This window comes from Drosophila santomea, chromosome X (assembly GCF_016746245.2).
Source record: "Drosophila santomea strain STO CAGO 1482 chromosome X, Prin_Dsan_1.1, whole genome shotgun sequence".
In the NCBI taxonomy this organism is placed as follows: domain Eukaryota; kingdom Metazoa; phylum Arthropoda; class Insecta; order Diptera; family Drosophilidae; genus Drosophila; species Drosophila santomea.
The window spans coordinates 10,207,900-10,228,047 of NC_053021.2; the positions used below are offsets into that span (position 1 = coordinate 10,207,900).

The 20,148-nt window shown below is 41.4% G+C and overlaps 6 protein-coding genes across 11 annotated transcripts; 4 read left to right on the forward strand and 2 right to left on the reverse strand.

Annotated features, from left to right (window-relative positions):
- The first annotated feature begins 56 nt into the window (after positions 1-56).
- LOC120457091 (proteasome subunit alpha type-7-1) lies at positions 57-1,328 on the forward strand. The gene is made up of 3 exons (XM_039644277.2): positions 57-277; positions 356-585; positions 652-1,328. Exons 1-3 carry the CDS (start codon positions 176-178, stop codon positions 1,067-1,069), a joined length of 750 nt encoding a protein of 249 aa, XP_039500211.1. The 5' UTR covers positions 57-175; the 3' UTR covers positions 1,070-1,328.
- Positions 1,329-2,102: 774 nt separating this feature from the next.
- On the forward strand, positions 2,103-9,479 carry LOC120457090 (ethanolamine kinase). 2 transcript variants are annotated; one of them, XM_039644276.1, is made up of 5 exons: positions 2,103-2,355; positions 4,774-5,182; positions 7,520-8,091; positions 8,181-8,630; positions 8,874-9,479. In XM_039644276.1, exons 2-5 carry the CDS (start codon positions 4,775-4,777, stop codon positions 8,953-8,955), a joined length of 1,512 nt encoding a protein of 503 aa, XP_039500210.1. In that variant the 5' UTR covers positions 2,103-2,355; position 4,774; the 3' UTR covers positions 8,956-9,479. The 2 variants fall into 2 exon arrangements, with proteins under 2 accessions (XP_039500210.1, XP_039500209.1); XM_039644275.2 differs by having other exon boundaries at positions 2,103-2,287.
- A 319-nt stretch (positions 9,480-9,798) lies between these two features.
- Positions 9,799-12,205, reverse strand: LOC120457231 (vesicle transport protein GOT1B). The gene is made up of 5 exons (XM_039644613.1): positions 12,047-12,205; positions 11,893-11,984; positions 11,630-11,808; positions 10,976-11,057; positions 9,799-9,981 (listed from the first exon to the last, which is right to left on the reverse strand). The coding sequence occupies exons 1-5, from the start codon at positions 12,069-12,071 to the stop codon at positions 9,937-9,939; spliced, it is 423 nt and encodes a 140-aa protein (XP_039500547.1). The 5' UTR covers positions 12,072-12,205; the 3' UTR covers positions 9,799-9,936.
- Positions 10,111-10,813, forward strand: LOC120457233 (cytochrome b-c1 complex subunit 7). The gene is made up of 3 exons (XM_039644614.2): positions 10,111-10,268; positions 10,384-10,431; positions 10,497-10,813. The coding sequence occupies exons 1-3, from the start codon at positions 10,229-10,231 to the stop codon at positions 10,742-10,744; spliced, it is 336 nt and encodes a 111-aa protein (XP_039500548.1). The 5' UTR covers positions 10,111-10,228; the 3' UTR covers positions 10,745-10,813.
- A 221-nt stretch (positions 12,206-12,426) lies between the features above and the next one.
- On the forward strand, positions 12,427-17,196 carry LOC120457230 (RNA-binding protein cabeza). Of its 5 annotated transcripts, XM_039644608.2 has the most exons (7): positions 12,427-12,587; positions 12,661-12,792; positions 12,858-12,948; positions 14,674-14,708; positions 15,588-15,748; positions 15,829-16,304; positions 16,588-17,196. In XM_039644608.2, the coding sequence occupies exons 1-7, from the start codon at positions 12,581-12,583 to the stop codon at positions 16,886-16,888; spliced, it is 1,203 nt and encodes a 400-aa protein (XP_039500542.1). In that variant the 5' UTR covers positions 12,427-12,580; the 3' UTR covers positions 16,889-17,196. The 5 variants fall into 5 exon arrangements, with proteins under 5 accessions (XP_039500542.1, XP_039500543.1, XP_039500546.1 ...); XM_039644609.2 differs by lacking the exon at positions 14,674-14,708; XM_039644610.2 differs by lacking the exon at positions 12,661-12,792 and having other exon boundaries at positions 12,433-12,587.
- Positions 17,197-17,517: 321 nt separating this feature from the next.
- On the reverse strand, positions 17,518-20,085 carry LOC120457229 (endoplasmic reticulum resident protein 44). The gene is made up of 7 exons (XM_039644607.2): positions 19,842-20,085; positions 19,580-19,664; positions 18,898-18,989; positions 18,387-18,780; positions 18,050-18,316; positions 17,782-17,980; positions 17,518-17,714 (listed from the first exon to the last, which is right to left on the reverse strand). Exons 1-7 carry the CDS (start codon positions 19,896-19,898, stop codon positions 17,570-17,572), a joined length of 1,239 nt encoding a protein of 412 aa, XP_039500541.1. The 5' UTR covers positions 19,899-20,085; the 3' UTR covers positions 17,518-17,569.
- Positions 20,086-20,148: the final 63 nt, after the last annotated feature.

The following is a 20,148-nucleotide window of genomic DNA, read 5'->3' on the forward strand; positions in this document are numbered from 1 at the left end:
ACGATATGGCTTTCACACCGAAATGGTATTATTTTGGTAGTTTTCATCGCACCACTGCTGCGGTCACACTGCGGCATTTACTCAAAAAAGCATCATCATTGCCTGCAAATTCAAGAAGCGAAGAGCTATAAGTTTATATTCTGGAAGTACCTTAGCTGTTGAATAAACCAACAAGATGTCCTCACGCTACGATCGAGCTGTTACCATATTCTCCCCCGACGGTCACCTTCTGCAGGTGGAGTACGCCCAAGAGGCCGTCCGCAAGGGATCCACAGCGGTAAGTGCAATGTAATCCCAGTCGCAGTGCCGCAAAACCGAAACAAACCTGAACGTGTTCACTTTTTTTGTCTCGCAGGTCGGAGTTCGCGGCGCCAACTGCGTGGTTCTTGGCGTGGAGAAGAAGTCGGTGGCCAAGCTGCAGGAGGATCGCACAGTGCGCAAGATTTGTATGCTCGACCACCACGTTGTGATGGCTTTTGCCGGTCTCACGGCCGACGCTCGCATCCTGATAAATCGCGCCCAGGTGGAGTGCCAGAGCCATCGTCTCAACGTCGAGGATCCCGTGACTCTCGAGTACATAACCAGGTGAGTGTTTGTGAAATAGTTGCGCGCTAAATTGGTTCCTTTACGGTTTTTGGCCTTTCATTTCAGATACATTGCCCAGCTGAAGCAAAAATACACGCAGAGCAATGGTCGCCGTCCCTTCGGTATATCCTGCCTTATTGGCGGCTTTGATGCCGATGGCTCTGCTCATCTGTTCCAGACCGAACCGTCGGGCATTTTCTACGAGTACAAGGCTAACGCCACCGGGCGCTCGGCAAAGGTTGTGCGAGAGTTCTTTGAGAAGGCTTACGACGAGAAGGAGGTGGCCACCGAGCACGGAGCCGTCAAATTGGCCATCCGTGCCCTGCTCGAGGTGGCGCAGTCAGGCCAGAACAATCTGGAGGTGGCCATCATGGAGAACGGCAAGCCACTGAAAATGCTGGACACCAAAGTCATAGCCGATTACGTTAAGATCATCGAGAAGGAGAAGGAGGAGGAGCTCGAGAAGAAGAAACAGAAAAAGTAACACTCAGCAGCTAGGAAACTTCTTCGATGGAAGGCCTTCGCATTGAATTGTTTTCCAAAAGTATCCGGCGAACCAATCTGGTATCGCCGCCCACATTTTGTCTGCTCCTTGTGGCAGGCCTGATTTTACTTGGAAAACGGTTCAAATCCAATTCGGTAAACCGAATGCATACTTTTTTTAATCTTTCTATTCTTCGGAACCCTGTATAATGGTATGAAACTATTTGATTTGTATAAAATACATGCGTCATCATACATTAGGAGGAGCTCCAGTTGGTTATTCGAATTTGGTCCTTGCACCTGGGGTTAAAGACTGTTCAGGGAATGCTTATGGGCAAGTTATAAAGTATAGTGTTAAAAAAAACAATACCAGTATGACAATGCATATAAAAGACAGCTCATCCGAGACAGTAAAACAAATTTTATTGCTGTACATTCCGAATTTAATGGATACTACAAAAGACGAAAAACAGAAAAATTCGGCTTGAGAAAAAATGATCCCTTTGCATTCAAATAAAATTTAAAATTGGCGGGCTCTTGTGAATGGCACTTGCATTTGAAAAACGCAACAAGAAATGCAATGACAGTCTGGCAACGCCGTATATACCAGTAGCTCCATGCTTAGGCGATTTTGTGAGAAACCCCTCTATAAAAAGTCTGCTCAGATAGAAAGCTTTGAAATATTTCGCTAGTTTGAAAAACTCAAGATCTAGTAATAGAAAACACGCCCATAAAGTGCCGGTTTGACAGTCTGGCAGCACTGTTCCCGAAGAAAAATTTGCCTGAAAAGAAGGGAATTCTATGTTTTCAATAAAAAATCAACTAGTCGGCTAGTTCAGAGTCCCCACTAAATCTATTCATTATAAGAAAACCACTAAAACGCGATAATTTCATTAAAAACTCTTTGCATTTCAGTGCAGTGTGTCCAGTTGGTGGCTAATCGCAAGTGCCCTCGTTCGCGCGCCAGTTCACCGAGGCGTTTTGGTATTCCCGGCAGACGGAGCGACCGGTTGAGGTATCCGATTGTTTCATCGATAGTTCGGCAGCTATATATTCCAAGACGGAACCGAATCGTTTACATCGCCCGCTGTTCGTTCCCCAGTCAAATTTGTGTGTTGTGTGCGCCAATTTCAGCGGGGGCCAAAATCAATAATCTGGTTGTGTGATTTTCGCGGCTTTTTTTTTGTGTTTTCTTTTAAAAAACAATCAATACCCGAAGGTAACGTGTGTAGACAACTAACAATTCACCTCAGTGTGCGTTTGCATTCGTTGACGCTTGACATATTGGTACACATTTTATTATTATTTTACCTTGTTTCTCGTTTTCAAAACTGAAATTGCATGCGAAACACGAATCAAATCGAATCGAATCACTATCTGAATTCAGAACCACCGAATCAGAATCGAAATCGGTATGGGAATCCTTTAAATCAACCAACAAATATCGCACCGGGTTCAGAAAAAGGATGCACGGTTTGTGGGAGGGGTCGTCGTGAGGAAGGGGCCGTGGACAGGGGGTTCTTAACCCAGAACGCGCGTAAGGCCCTTTTGCACGACCTAAATTCCGAATGGAATCTTCGATTTTGAGACTCAAAAGACGTATATTAAGTAACTGACAAAGTATATTAGCTTATCTGTATTTTAGTTTTATAAATAACATTTTAGTTTCCGAATTGAAGTAGTATTAAGGGATGTAGAGGTCCTATCGGAAACTTTGCCCGTGCAGGTGGGCCCTAATCCCACCTACTATGCACACACATGCAGTTGTACCCTTGCACGTACATATGTATGTATATTGCTACTGTATGCGTAAACTATTGGCCTGGCTAAAAAACCAAAATAAAGATGAAAAAATAAAGAAAGTGCGAAACAAAAAACATGTTAATATTAAAGCAAATGTCGCGTGCTAACGTATCCCCGCCCACCTGTCTTATTGGCCACCGGTTTTTCACCTGATTTCCGATCTTACATACGTTTGCATGTACATAATGTACACTTGCATTGCTCAACACATGATTTGCGTGGAGTAGGTACACATGTATGTACATATATATGTACATACATGTACATTCACATATTCACAAGATTAGCATTTTACGCCCTAATTATTTGTGCGCGAGTGTGGGTGCATTCCCCTGCTCCAGGAGCGGAGTCAGGGGGGTCATTTGGGGGGTTTTACCCCTAAAGAGCTCTGATTGCAACCAAATTAAGTAGATACAATTGAATTCCGATTTCAAAATGCCTTGGACCAAATTAAAAACGTAGCCACCCCTTCGTTCCGCCCCTGTATTTTAAGACATTGGCTTAGCACTGCGATCTTATTGACTTATTTCGACCCCCTTACCTTATCCCATGCAAATATACGTATGTTGTCTCGTTACCTTCTCCGATTTATAGTCATCGCCTTACGCACCTTCGTGTATTTCGAGTACACACGTCTACGTGTACTTTCGGCTGTGCCGAATTCGAATACATTTACAGTGCGGGGCAGAATAATAGTACCTTTAGCGTGAATAGCTGGTTTTTGTTCCAGGTGTCAGTATTACCAAAATGATTCTATCACATAACTTCGAGATGTTTTCTTAAGGTTTTCTTAACATCGCAGTTGCTTATCATAAATGGATAAAAAGTTTATTTCTAAATCAGCGTTTCTTGATATAGTCGAAAATGAAGACAAGATGATGGATCTAGTTAGTAGATAATGTCAGCGATAAGCTCAAAAAAGAATGGTAATCAAAAAGCGCACGTCATACCTACATACATACATCATACACTTGCATGTATATGTAATTAGAACTGCATTATGTATTATTATTAACTATTAACTATTAACAAGTTATTAGTTTGCAAAACGTATCTTCCATTACATTACTGATTAAAGTGTATCATTAAGGCTGCTTTTATCTATGTATATTGCGAATTTTGGTGTTCAACGAGGGTAAAAGAGCATGGTATCTATTACTGGAATAAAGAACTTCCTGTATCAAGTCAAAACCAGTTAACGAAATGACTATCAAAATTTCAAGGTTTATTTTCCGTAACCATTTTATATGGACTATATATATTTATATGTGTATTATTTGCTTGACAAATTAGCGGACATTTTCTCGTATAATTGTTAATTGCACATTTGGGACTCTAAAAGTGTGATCGTTATGTAGAATATTTTTATTTGACTTTGTGATGGGATTATCGTTGCACATTTGGAATAAAACTAGCTTGAATTCATTTTTTTAATTTCCAATGCCATGTCGAATCCCCAAAAGCTTTAGTTTATTAACTTTAGAATGGCTTATTGAGATTACATTTAATGTTAGCTTTACGCATACGATTACACTCAATGAATGAGAGTTTCACTTGAATGAAGTGGAAGTGTTTGGGCTATTTGCCACATGACACGCAGATCCTACTAACTGGGTGCGGTCTTCTCCATCCAAAACTCTGGTTTCGGTGCGCATGAGTGAGAGGACATGGGCGTAGTATACTTACTGGATGCGGCTACTGGTCAAGGCTGGTTTTTGGCTCATTTCGCTGTGGGTCTTTGGGGGATATCATGCTGGTTTGGTTGGGTACTCGGTTGGTTTTGCATTCGGATGATTAGCTTTTAACTAACGCTACCTACTCATTTTACATGCTGTTGTTATTGTCGTTCTATGTGTATGACCCGACCTGACACTTTCGTATTTCACATATATAATACAATAGAATGGGCACAGAAACCAAGAGCAACAGTTACACAGGACAGATTTCAACAAGTGGCGGCAACCCCAAAGTGATGAAAGATTCTTTATCCTTAGTTCGTCAGACGGTCAATCAGCAAACGCTATCGCAATCGAACCAGGTCCAGAACCAATTGAATTCACATTCAAATTCCAATTCGTATCCAAATCCAAGCGAGAGCGAAAACAAAAACAAAAACCAACACGAAAACGAAAACAACGAGCACGAACAAAATACGCGTGATATTCGAGCAAAACAGGAGGATAAATCCAGAAAAGAGGCGATTGTACCCTTTGTCCCCATATTTGTTGAGGAGGCTGACGTGATTCAAGGGGCCAAGGAACTGTTGAAGGTTATTCGACCGACCTGGGACCTCAGCCACGTCGAGTTTAAGGTAACGTAAACCCCATCAACCTTCGAAATTACCTTACCTTACCCCCACTACAATATCATAATCCCAAACAAATCAAATCAAATGAAATCACAAAACAATGCAAAACACTATACAATGCAAAAAAACGAAACCATCAATGTCATATTCTCTACATTCTCCATCAGATCAGGGTAGTTCGCAGATCGAAGATCGTTATCCGGCCCAAGAAACGATGGTGATGACGACGCTGTATGTTTCCTTATCATTTATTACGATCACTAACTGGTGTGCGGAACGTGGGATATTATATAGTACAATACATATGTATATAGAGATATAGAGTCGTAGTAGTTGCTAACATTGTTTGAAACAGGGTTATTGCACAACAACCAACCTTCCAATTGTAATAATTATATAATATATATATACAGAACAGCGTACCCGCTGCCGCCTTGATAATTGTAAATAGACATTGTTATATCAATGGAGCGAGACCCATAGGATTGTTATTCGAAATTAACATTAACAATTACGCTGGTGTTGGTGTGTTAGGACTGCGAGAGTTTCTGCGAGTCTCCAAGCGAAACTACAGAGACAGAGACTTCAGACCCCGCGTCGCAGTAGAAACTTGTTTGCTAATCTAGCCCTCGACTCCGGGGTATAAACAATAAGTGTTCCCTACAAAACGGAGCGGGGTAGAAGGTAGCAGGTGTGAGCCAAGAAGTAGGCCTTCGTGCCAATTAGTAGTCGTCGGTTCTAATGAAATCGCACAATACTTTACTTTACTTTATACTTTATATGCTGGCAGGGAAGCAGGTGCATTGACTCGAGTGTTTTTACAGATAACCATTACCGTCCGTCCGTAATTTACGGATGATCCAAATAACCGATAACCGTACGTTGTACGTTGGTATTTTTCCTTAGCCTTTTAAGGGGCTTGATTTTGTTTGTCCCAATTTGATAATGGTACGCCGTCCAGTTAGAGTTAATGTTGTACAAATGCCTGAGGCTGTTTTAATCACTCCGGTTTTGAAATGGGGCGTTCTTGCCTTATCGGCACCCACTTGTACGCCTTGACCTCGCTATCTGTTGTACACGCCGCACCACAAGCATGACGTCTAATTGGTGTACACAGCTTGTCCGTAACTCACTTATCAGCTTTATGGCAGCTCCAGTCGGATTTGCCAAGTGCTGAGTCTTGCCATTGCTGGTGGGCTATAAAACGTGGTTCATCCCTTGATCAGCGACTAGTGCATAGTACATGGTACATAGTCTAAATCATGTCGTGTCCGTTTTCCAGATATAGATACTTTAGTCGAGTGAAAAGGATTTAAGTAGCGGAAGCATCCTTGTGGAGGCTCAAAGATTTGGCGCCAGTCAGGCGATTTACATATCGTCAAAGTAGAGATAATAAAAGCTTCATAATGAATACTTGTTGACAAGGGGAAAACTGAGTTGATTCATGGACCATGGCGTCATAGTTACGGTTTCTCAGCAATTAACAAATTGTTTGAGTTTTACTTAAGTCGCACGGTTATTTATGCCGCACAACTGTCATGGTAGTAATGGGTTAACAAATATATAGAATTATTGACATTTTCATAGCTGCTAGAGTTTTAAAGGTATATTTATGAAGTGGAAAATTTACAATATCGCAACGATCTAAAACACACGTGTTTGTACTACTACCACTTTAATCTTAAGTGCATTAAACACTGAGTAAAGGAAAATAAGTGGAAAATATTAATTACTTTATTCAGTTAACTTTTCAATCAGTAAAATGACTAAAACTAATAGTTTTCGTAGATGGAAGTGATTGAACTGAACTAATTACTATATTCCTACTATTATTTCCTTCGCCTACACATTGTGGACTTTTCGCTTGGAATTGCTAATTGTGAATTTAAATTGTTTAGCATTCCATTATCTTATCTGTTTCTGTGTTTTCATTATAAAAAGCACCGTATGCGTATATTTCAAGACGAAGGTGGTCTTTCTGAGACGCTTAGCACGCAAATAGCTGGTGTCACAAAGTTTATCACCCATGTGCTTCACTCTTTTTTATATACGTACATAAAGAAGCATGTGGAGACGATAAGGAAGGTGCCTTAAGCCTTTTACTGTAGCTCTTGAGCTGCGGCTTAAAAACCGAATTCCCGAAACCGTTCCATTGAATGCTACTAATGAACATTTCCATATAGCAATATTGGTATTAGGTGATGCAATAACTTCACGTACATAATCAAAGCACACAAATCACGTAGCTTCTCCACTGACTAGTAATTAATTCTAACCCATTCACTTGATCTTGATGTGTATGTACACGATTTAATGATGTTGTTCTCTGGCTTATTTTAGAGTTTTACCGATGGCATCACAAACAAACTGGTCGGATGTTTTCATAAAGAGATCTCCAAATTGAGCGATGAGAACGGCGGACCGTATCTACCTATCAAGACGAAGACTCAAGGTCTGTCGCCGCTTCAGTCCGAGGATCCAGTCATCATCGAGAAGGACGATGATGACTACACAGACGATCGGGCAGCGGACGATGGCTCACCTGTACAGTACTCCGATAACGTAGTGCTGGTCAGGATATACGGCAACAAAACGGACCTACTGATAGATCGCAAGGCGGAGACGCAAAACTTTCTTCTACTGCATACGTATGGGCTAGCGCCATCGCTGTATGCCACGTTCAAGAACGGTCTCGTCTACGAATACGTACCTGGAACCACCCTGAATACGGACAGTGTGCTCTGTCCAGAGATTTGGCCCTTGGTCGCCCGTCGCATGGCCGAAATGCATCGCAAGGTGAGAAAGCACGGGGAAAGTTCGGCGACCAAACCCATGCCGATGATTTGGAAGAAGACGCAGAGCTTTCTTGATTTAGTACCTGAACGTTTTAGTGATGCTGAAAAACACAAAAGGTACGATACTTGATCCTTCGTCACTCATTCTCTTGATATTCATTCATTCGTTCATTGTCTTATTGCCGGGTTTATCCCTTTGATTGCAGAGTGAAAGAAACGTTTCTACCTATCGGCCGCCTGCGCGAGGAGTTCAATAAGCTATATGAATACCTTGAGGCTCTGGACAGTCCGATTGTCTTCTCCCACAACGACCTTCTGCTGGGAAATGTGATCTACACGCAAAGCCTGAATACGGTGAACTTCATCGACTACGAGTATGCCGATTACAATTTCCAGGCCTTCGACATTGGCAACCACTTTGCGGAGATGTGCGGCGTCGATGAGGTCGACTACTCCCGCTATCCCAAGCGCGAGTTCCAACTGCAGTGGCTGAGGGTCTACCTTGAGGAGTACCTACAGCGCAGCCACATTCAGAACGATGAAGTCGAACTGCTCTATGTCCAGGTCAATCAGTTTGCGCTGGCATCGCATATCTTTTGGACGGTGTGGTCCCTGTTGCAAGCCGAGCATTCCACTATCGATTTCGACTACGTAGGGTGAGTATTGCAAAGTATATAGACTATAGCATAAAATTGGGAATGCAGAATGTATTTAAAAGATATTTCCTTTATACATATATACCATATGTGTATCAGTTTTGTAAATGAGAGTAATCAACATCTATTACACATCCATTATTATTATGGATTTGTTATAGTGTACCCTGCAATACCTGATTTTTCCCCAATTACCACCATTACCAATCGATACTAATGACCAATTTCTCTCTTCCCATGTAGCTATGCATTTCTTCGCTATAATGAGTACTTGGCTCGAAAGGTGGAGTTTCTGTCATTGACTGCAGCTAAGAACAATAAGTGATTTCTCTCTCCCGGCCACTCAGCGCATTGGGAGTTACTAAATTATGTGCCCAGTGATATATGTATAAACTAAGGCTGGAACGGCTATCAATGTTATACATATGTATATATATAACGTGTGTTCAGAAATCAGAAACGAAACCGAAACAAACTTAAATTAGTGTCGTGTTCGTGCCAGCCTTAGTGTATGTACAGTGCTCACTCGAAACAGTGGACTAATGAGAACCAAGGGTGTGCACTGAATCGAATTTGTTCACTATAACGAATTACAATACAAAATTTAAAATATTAAAAAAAACACCTCGTTTTCGAAAACATAAAATTTGATTTTTTTTTACTAAGTTAAACGAAAGTTTCTAAAATTTCATAAAATAATCGTTCACTTTTACTAAAAGTTCACATATTCGAGTGTTCACTCTTAAGGGAGGGCACTGTATATATAAAAAATTTGTATATGTTCTTTAATTTGTATAAATTGATATTTTGTAGTCATAATAAAGCGAAGGTATGTACTTTAAAATAAAAGCACTATCAATCATTTTAATGAGGGGTTTACCGATGGCAGGAGCTTATCGCAAAAAATTGGGGAAATAATATTAAAATGAAAAGTAGGGACTTCCGCTTGGTAAAGCACTCCGCTAATTACCAACATTTTCAGGTTTTCAGTTTTGAGTTAACTATTTTCGATTTATTGAGGTCATTAATAATATACAACACCCGATTTACAAGTTAATTTTTATAATTCATTTAATTAAGGTTTTTTGTTAAAATAAATAAAGCTCAAATTGAGCACATTTCCATAGAGATCCCCATAATAAATTATAAATAAAGAAAGCCATAATCGTTCGGTTTGATAAACTACAAGTATTTTGTTTATGAAGGCGGATTTTTACATGGACTTAAATGGGTTTACAAGAATTTGAATTGATTTTATTTACTTTATAAAAAAGTCTTCGCAACATGGTCCACTATGAAGATGGAATTACACTGTAGTTCGGTTGACGTCTCCTCCAAGTTTTTGAACAATCTAAAAAAATACAAAAGGGTAAAACGTTAACTAAAGAAACAAATAATTTGAATGCGATGTATCGATAACGCATTGCAGTGTGTCTGTAGTATATTTTGAAAATCGATTTGTGCAAACACAACCACAGTGCATGTTGATCGATAACTGGGTGCGATAACTATCGCGAGGCACATCTCCAACGTTCTCATACCTAAAATAAAAAGGTTGGAGGAATATCTCTTTCCCGACTTCTAATTTTACGTAAACCATGTCGAACTATATTGCCAGAAAGGGACCCGCAGTTCTCTGTAAGTATTATGAACGGGTAACAATCGGACACGCGTTGAATGCAACATATCCCGTAGCGCAATAACCCGGAATATTATGATTACGTAAATATCTAATGCCAATTTTTCCCCACAGCAAATCTGGGCAGATGGGCCTACAATCTCTCCGGATTCAACCAATACGGTAGGACTACTATATAACCTAGTGATTTCTAACAGCTGAGCCTTGGTGTTTACCGATTTCTGCAGGTCTGCATCGGGATGATTGTCTGTATGAGAACGAGGATGTCAAGGAGGCCGTGCGCCGATTGCCCAGGAAGTTGTACGATGAGCGCAACTACCGCATCATGAGGGCCCTCCATCTGTCCATGACCAAGACCATCCTGCCCAAGGAGCAGTGGACCAAGTACGAGGAGGACGTCAAGTATCTGGAACCCTACCTCAAGGAGGTCGTGAAGGAGCGCGAGGAACGTGAGGACTGGGAAAAGATTCACTAAACGCGCCACTAAATCCCTATACTTTGGACTTGTAAATGTTGAAATACATAGCTTAGATAAATACCAAAATTGGCTATGAAATCGAGTCTGCGTGGTCGTTTGGGAATGTGGACCCTTCAGTTTATTCAATGGGCATTCGCATCAAGGCGAGATGAGCTCGTTAAATGATCATGAGTATGGGCTAGTTGCTATGTTCTATTTTTTTTCATGTGAAGCTCCATGCTACCTTACCTTTTGCATAAATGGCAAATTTAACAGCGATCCTAAAACAGGCACACGGCCCAGGAAATTAATAGCCACGGGGAAGAAGCCGCTGAAAAGATAAAACAAAAGGACATTTAGAAGAAGTGTCAGGGATTTTTATAGGCTTAAGAGTAAAAGACAAATCCCTAAAAGAAGTTACTTCCTCTAGTATTTCGAAGTTAAGTTCTTATGATGAAAATACCTAAATATATTCTGGTAATTCTTTAGTAGTTCCATTCGTTGGTCGTGGCTTTTTTAAAATCTTGCCATGCACAAGGTAAAAAGAGAGAGATATACATAGGCAAAATATATAAAAACACCCTAGAAACAGCGAATAATTCCTATTTCTGCTTTCTCGAGCATCTATAGCATATGATCGAGCCTACTTCTTACGCCAATCTAAAGAATTAAACTTGTTAGTTGCTCTTTTCTATGAAAGACATGAAATCGAAATCCGTATGACTTGCAGTTTTTCAACTAAAATATAAAAATCTAAACGAAACTATGAGTGCTAAGCCCTGATTTGAGAATGGAATATTTAAAGCGGGAAAGCGGGTAGACCATGTGGACTGTGTAACCGGTTAGCCCCGCTTAAATGACCTCGGACAAATCCGACTGAGCCTTGGCCAGAGAGCTACGAACCTGAAGAGTGCGAAAAATCCATAGGATTCAATAATCATGCCGAAGATGGGGAATCCCAGCAGGACGATGACGATTCCACCGAAGAAGGCCGTTGTGCCTTTGACTTTGTGCCGTTGGAAGAAAAAGCGCAGGGTGCGCTCCACGCCAATGACGCAGCCGAGGCCCGATATGAATAGAATCTGCGGGAAAGAGGCGATTGCTATTATTATAGTGCTCGAAGGGTGTGCTACATGGGGTGCATTATGTGCATGTGACGAACGTACATTGCCAATGGCGAGCAGGCCTTTATCGAACAGCAGCAGCATGCCGAGAAACAGAAAAGAAATGCCAAAACCAGCCAAGCCGATGCCAATTTCTGCGGGAAGATTTCAATAAGCGGTTTAGTTGCGCTGATGGCTTTCACGTATCAATACTTACTCTGCAGATCTGTAATTTCGATCATTTTGTGTTTGGCTCTGATTTAATTTGATTTCAGAAAAATTAAATCCACGTAAACACCAATTCAATTTCAAAGCACGAACAGCTGATTGACACTTTCATTCAAAGTTAAGTGCTAACGAATGTAAACAATGTTTGCAGGGCTGCAAGCGATTCAGTGCTGTAAAGCGCTCAAAGAGTCGATCAATTATGAAATACCTTTTGGGTTCAGTTTATTTGTATCCCATTTAAAATGTAATATGTTAAATTAGGATACGATACAAATATATGGCATATTTATGTTCCATCCCACACATTCCGCAGTATCGATATCTATATCGATAGGAGCTTCGATACACGCTTATACCAGCCCCAGTCAAGGCACATCCCTAATTAATTTTCACACGCCATTTTACAATTAAATTTGTATAGTTCTGACGCTTTATTTTATTCGGGCAGTTTGTGCGCAGCGAGTTATAGAAACTCCTGCAATTCTATTGATTGAAAAGAGGCTGCACACATCGTTTATTGGTCATGGAGCGTAAGTAGAGTTTTAAAACGCGCACAAGTCGCACCGTGAATACACTGAAAACACTGAAATATGTGCACTCTAGGTGGCGGTTATGGTGGTGGTGCCGGACAGGGATATAATAATTTCGCTGTCCCCCCACCAAACTACCAACAAATGCCAAATAAAACGGGTAACTACAACGAGCCACCTCCGAACTACGGCAAACAAGGCGGTGGTAAGGCGTGCATGTGAACTCCATGTTGCGAATCACGCACCAATATCAACACATTTATGTTTAAGGTTATGATTCCGGTTCCGGTCATCGTGGTTCTGGTGGCAGCGGCGGCGGCGGCGGCGGCTCATGGAACGACAGAGGAGGCAATTCTTACGGGTATGTTATCCCCTTTTAGTATTTCGGTACCGATCAGTTACAGGCTTTTCAAATCATGGGTAGTAGACTTCTACGGAGGTTTTTTAAGTGTTATAAGAGAAGTGTATGCATATATAAACATTTATCAATCAATCCAGACAAACCGATGAGAAAAAAAAGACCGAGCCAATACTTGAAACACAAAGCGTAATGTAAAGATGTTGTTGTAGAAATGCAAGCGATGCACGGTGCTGCATCAAAGTGTGAAAATGCTCATAGCAATTCCTGCAAATAACTTGTTTGTACTGGTTGAAAGCGCAGAAAACATCAAATTAGAAAAAATTGTAGCCCACAATTTGGCTATTTATTATTTACCCGCATGACTGTATTTCATGTACGTTTTTTTTTTTTGTCATCGAAAATTTCTCTAAAAATATTTGAAACTGGTATTCAAATAATGATTCAAATGAGTCTAATGGTAAAAAAAAAAAAAATGACCCCCTGGGGAAGCAAATATAACTGCAATAAATAAATAATACTGGTGGTTCGACAGCCGTTGAAATTCGAATAATAATGGTCGCCTAATGAAATCTATGATGAATTCCTTGATATTTGCATAGAGAATCGCGCACATTTTATTATTATCGTTTCACATACCTATGTACACTATATCATCCATTCCTGCGTAAATACGATATAGAAACAGCATCAACATGTTCAAAATGAACATTCAAAAAATGTGTGAGTTTATGACATGATGGTAAAAAAAAAACAAGATCAAACATGACACAAGTGTAATCAAAGATATAATATAAAGCTATGACCTTTGAAAAACTATCATATTACCCAAATCAACCAGCAATCATATAATCTAAAAATAAATAAATGTCGCAAGAGCCACGAAACAACAAGAAATTCAGTAAAATAATTATTAAATGCAAAGTTCGGAGAATTGGTGTGGTTCTAAGACTCTAATCATCTTACGTATACTCAAATAATTAAACAATTTCAATTACATACTATATGGTCAGTATATATTTATATACATAAGAAAGCAATGATTCCGCGTCTAGGATAGAGCTACCTCTAACAAACTAAATGTAAGATAATTTTAAACAATTGTTTTTTTTTATTTTTAATCGCATTGACAGATTTAGGTATTAATGTTGTTATTTTAACACATAATAAACCTGAAATTGCCTTTAATCTAGGTCCTGCCTCGTTTTAAGATATGTATATTATTATTATTTTTTATAGTAGATAAGCAAATAAACAGGTAGTGCTTTTTGTTTGATAACGATGGTATCTGGGTGTAAGATATTTTCTACCTAAGTGTATTTAAATGAGTCGAAAGTCTTTCGTCCCTCTCATTTTTGAGAATTTAGTAAATAGAGTCTGTTTCGGTAGTAGACTAATGCAAACGTTATTATATTAAGATTATGTGGTTAAGAGTAATACATACACGTACATATGCCAACATTACGTTGTCCTCCTTGGCAGTTTGATCAGTGATTGCCGTCGCACTTGGTTCTAATTATTAAGATGGAAAGCAACAAAATGGACATTCGCTGTTTGAACGTCGTCGTCACTGACCGAACTGCGCCGGGTGCTCTATACATGGCATTAGAATGCCATAAAGTCGGACAAGAAATATGTATTGTAAAGGGATCCTAGGCGTATACCTCACCATACTGCATTAAAACCAAAATCAAAGCATTAAATAAGTTATTCAATATCCTCTTTTAGAAATGGAGGCGCCAGCAAGGACAGCTACAACAAAGGTAAAAATAATGCAAATAATTGCAAACATATCGAGTAATGTATACCAATATTTTTCTACATATTGAACTTGAATCCAAAATCGAAATAGAACAAAAAAAAATTACAAAAAAACCCAACCGGTTAGAACATGAAAAACAGAGTCTAATTCCAAACCAAAAAAGTAAAAAAAATGAATATGCATAATAACAAACATGTTCCTTTCCTGGCGGCATTCTTGGTGGGGCCCAATTGCCCATTTGAAATTCCGTCGAAAAGTCCACGCGTCGTGGCCTTTAAAGTGTATTTAGCGTACTTATATTCAGCTCGTTGATCTCTGTTTGATCAATAATGGTTAACGACCGACTCGGTCTGCTAGGTGTAATTTAATGTTTAATTTCTGTAAAGTGTTGTATACATGTCAAAGCGTTGTCACGAATCAAAATCAAGGTTTCCTGTAAGGTGCATTATTGGTCGGGCTAACTCCTGGCAATTTGGGGTCACCTGTTTGTGTTTTTGTGTGCCAGTCAGTCAGTCTGGCTTTGAAAGCTCAAAAGCCGACCGAAACCTGTTCAAAGTGTTATCATGTTACCATGTTCTCTCCCGGAGTCGTCCACCCACAGAAGGTTTTCGAAATACACCTCAAAATTCTGGTTTCACATATAAGTATTATCCTGGTTAAAATATCACTGAACAGCCAACTATAGGAGTATCTGTAACATATGCGGGCGTGTACCTTGGCCCTCACCTTCGTTGCGTTTTTGGTGGTTGATGTGAGGGGCTAAATTCTAAAAAGAAAGAAGAAAATACAAAAAATCAAAACAATAAAATAAAGTAGCAGTTCCATTCTAAGCTATACCCTGACTTGCCAGCTCTTTCTAATATCCCATTCGTATTTGTAGGACCCGGAGGATACTCGGGCGGCGGCGGTGGAGGAGGCGGGGGCTCCGGTGGCGGCGGCGACATGATCACCCAGGAGGACACCATCTTTGTCTCTGGCATGGATCCATCTACCACCGAGCAGGATATTGAGACTCACTTTGGAGCGATTGGAATCATCAAGGCAAGTAGTCATCATATTATGCGTCAGTAGACACGTTTTAACCTTTGAATCGTTATATCCCTTTTCATCTGACTTAACAGAAAGACAAGCGTACAATGAAGCCCAAGATCTGGCTGTACAAGCACAAGGAGACCGGCGCCTTTAAGGGTGAAGCCACTGTCACCTACGATGACACTAATGCCGCACAGTCCGCCATTGAATGGTTCGATGGGCGCGACTTCAATGGCAATGCGATCAAGGTGTCGCTGGCCCAGCGCCAGAACAACTGGAACAAGGGCGGCGGTGGTCGCGGAGGATTTGGCGGACGTCGTGGTGGTGGCGGCGGAGGAGGAGGCGGCGGTGGTGGTGGCGGAGGCGGTGGTGGAGGACGCTTCGATCGAGGAGGAGGCGGCGGTGGCGGTAATGGAGGTGGAGGTAGCGGTGGCGGTGGACGCTTTGATCGTGGAGGAGGCGGTGGAGGTGGTGGCGGCGGCGGCAATGTGCAACCGCGTGATGGCGACTGGAAATGCAACAGCTGTAATAACACCAACTTCGCCTGGCGCAACGAATGCAATAGGTGAGCAAAGTTTAAACATACACTTCTAGACCAACTTCCATATTCCATCATATCATTATTCTTAAAAAAACCACACATGCCTACAAGTATGATTGAACCCAATAAGTAGACGAAAAACAAGAAGTGTTTGAGAGGCAATCGTAAAGCAATTTTTTCTGATAAGGCGCACATAATTGCCACAAGAGTTTATCTGATGGAGTATGAGAACTAATTTTGCTTTGGGGAATCACAAATTGAGCAATCTTTAGTATGTTACGATAGTAATAATCACTCCCATTTCCAGATGCAAGACTCCCAAGGGCGACGACGAGGGATCGAGCGGTGGTGGCGGCGGCGGCTACGGCGGTGGTGGCGGCGGAGGCTACGACCGCGGAAATGATCGCGGATCCGGCGGCGGTGGATATCAGAACAGAGATCGCGGTGGCAACTCGCAAGGAGGAGGCGGCGGTGGCGGCTACTCGCGATTCAATGACAATGGCGGAGGACGGGGTGGCCGAGGAGGAGGTGGTGGCGGTGGCGGCAACCGCCGCGATGGTGGTGGACCCATGAGGAACGATGGCGGCATGCGTTCTAGACCATATTAAGCGCGTGGCAGCCGATGGCGGCACCTATTTTTTTCACTTTTACGTATTAATTGTAGCGAGTACCCCTTTAAATGTACTTTTAAATTTACCAGTCAAAGCCAATTATAAATTATTATTGCCAGCACACATCTTCATTTTAACCGACTTTCTAGCCAAACCGGTTATTGCTCGTTTTGACTGAATTATATTATATAATTATGTAATCTAATTTAACAATTGTAACTGTAACATGGTACATACAAATAAATATATATATATTTACATATAGCTCATATATATGTATATGTATATATATACAAAATCAGAAACACTGCTGTGACTTTGGGAATTACCATTTAAAGATAACATTCTAGCAATCCAGCTTTGCTGACTAAAGGGATTTCTAAAGAACTCGACAAGTTCGCCTTGCCGAAATATTATTCGTATTCGTTGAAAAGAAATGAGGAACTTTACAAGTCACGCGCACAAGGCGTGTATAAGTTGGCAACTGCTCTCGCAATAACCCAGGTCGATAAATCCAGACTTTTTATTTTTAGAATTGTATTAAACAGAAACGAGGTTGCACCCGCTGTTTACATGCTCGATTGATAGCTGCTCACCTTCATCTGCTCTCGGAGAAGGTTGTTTTGTACATTTTTGTATTATTTTCTTTTATTTTCAATATACATTATTATTATTATATTACAGTTCATCTTTTTCTAGCAGGGTGTAGCGATGCTTGGATGGTCCAAGTTCCTTGAATTTTGACTCTGGAGGCGAAGTACCCTTGCCAGTGTGTGGGTCAGGTTCAATTTCATTTGAGGGATCCGGCCCGTAATGAAATTCCCTGGAAAGCAGAGGAGACCGTTTTTAGTTTTTGTGCCTTGGCTAGCACTAGGTTTTGGAGTAATTACCTGTGCAGCTTGCCACTGTAGAGATCCTGCAGGAACTGCTTTAGCTTTCCCGGCGAGTACATGTCGCTGAAGTGGGGGAACAGATACATGTGCTTGAACGAGTCGATGGCAATCAGGGGCAAGTCATCCTCGGATTTACCCAGATGGTGTAGAGGATGCGCGAATCGCTTGCCATCAGCGGTCAAAAAGTTGACGTTCTCTGAAAAGTTTTGAAAATTCATCGTCAAATTAAAAGCTCATATGTAAACAGAACACCTGCACATCTTACGTTTCTCATCCAGCAACTGACGCTCAATGATCGACTTGTAATCCTTGATTGAGTTATTATCAGTGGGGTGATGGAAGAGAATTAGGAACGGCAGACCCTCCTCCGTAAGTTCCTCTGCATTCTCGAAGGTAATTTCTCGTACCAGTGGTACACACTTCTCTTGTACCCAAATTTTGAGTTCATCGAAATTTTGTAGGCTTCCAGTGTAGGTCTCATCGTTTTCATGGGAGAGAGCTACATCGGGCCTAAATACTATAATGGGTGTGCCTGAAACAAACCAATCAATAGTTGACATCAGTATTGCCTGGCATGGCGCAGTGTCTTAGATGGATTTTACCAGGAGGATGCATGGCCTGGGCGGCTTCTCCGAAGCCGACGTGAAACTGGCAGTCTTCCTTTAGGTTTGTCGCCACCTTGCGGAATATGTCGTACTCGGGCTGGTCCCTACGATCGAAGTAGCCCAGGATAAGGCGCTTCTTGGAGTCCAGGTTCTCCAGATCCTTCAGCGATTTAAACTCCTGGATGGGATCCTCCAGCTGCTTCTTAACGAACTCGAGGAAGGCTTCGGCCGAACGCTGTCCTCGATATTCGCGCTTGCTGAGCTGCCCATTGCGGACAATTTTTAAGGTTGGATACTTGTTTATGTGGAACCGGGACGCGATGGCCGTTTCCTTGTCGCAATCCACTTTTCCTAGCACCACCTTTCCAGCCTCTGGGAACTCCTCTTTAATCTGCAAGAGATATCCAATCCAATTAAATGCCACGTATTTGTTCGATATAAACTAACTATATACATATGTAAGCATCGCATTGTTTGTAAGCTTTTACTGCCCATCCATTTGACTCACCTTATCAGCAGCTTCCGCGAATATAGGTGCTAAAATATTACTAAACCGACACCACTCCGCATAAAAATTAAGGAAAACCAATTCATTAGACGCTGCAAGAAAATAAAGCGTGTTTAATGTAAGCAACAAACTGTGTGTGAAATTGTTGTCTGTGTATTCCAAGTGTGGAAAACAAGCAAATGCATTCAGATAATAACATTAATAATATTTTAGTATAACTTCGAAGACTAACTTCAAAGTTTTGTAATAAATTGATATCGACACTATTCTTAACAATAATGCAAATTTATATTAAAAAAAATTCAACCAATAGGGCTATGCTAAAATATAGTTTTATTGCAAGATTGTATATAGAGCATATCCCAAATAAAATAGCCTTTTAGGCAAGGAACTTTTTCGGGCTAGTGCCCATTTTGGCGGACTATCGGACCGATAGATCACAGTGCAGCATGGAAAATAAACCGCCCTAATTAAGTTGTATCCAAATTTCGCACCTTGTCCTTCGCGAAACCGCATAAAACTTATCTTACCACGTTGGCAGTGCCGAATTGAACGAGCCACTGATTTTGTTTAGTGACACGTCAATGGGGCAGTCGGCTAATTGATTCCCACTCACGCTGGCGGCGGGAATGGCATGGGGAATGGTGGATGATGGGGATGAATGGCTATGGACATGTCTTACCTAGGGTCATATCGATATTATCACTGGTCATGGGTACGGCTCCGGCGCCATCAGCCGGCTGTGTGTGCTGGAGTAGCTGTAGAATCTGCAAATTCCATAAGATGTCAGTTCTGGTTAGTTAGTTATTTGGTTAGGGGGAGCCAGAAAAAGCCGGGGCTGTCTGGCCGGCCCCTCCCCAATGAGTCCACGCCCGCTGATTGAGCGGGTTAGCCATTCCAGTGACCAGAAACATGACCAGACAGAACGGAACACGTCGACTCACCGCAACTAGGGCCACACAGGGCCCAAGCTTTCCGATTCCGATTCTGGCTCCAAACATTCTCGTTCGGCTTCCGAATGGCGAGTGCGGCTGGCGAGGAGTGGGCGTGGAATTGCGTGCACCGGCAGAGAGTCCAAGCGATCGGTTCTCTTTTTTTTTGATTTCAGTTACACATCAGCTGGAATGGAATGCAAACGTACGCACAATTTATATGTTTTAACAATTTTTGGTTGATTTTATCGGCTGGCCAGTGTTGGTTAGTCTCGAACCGCACACTTCATCGCCAATCGACTAGGGCGATAGCTTAGTC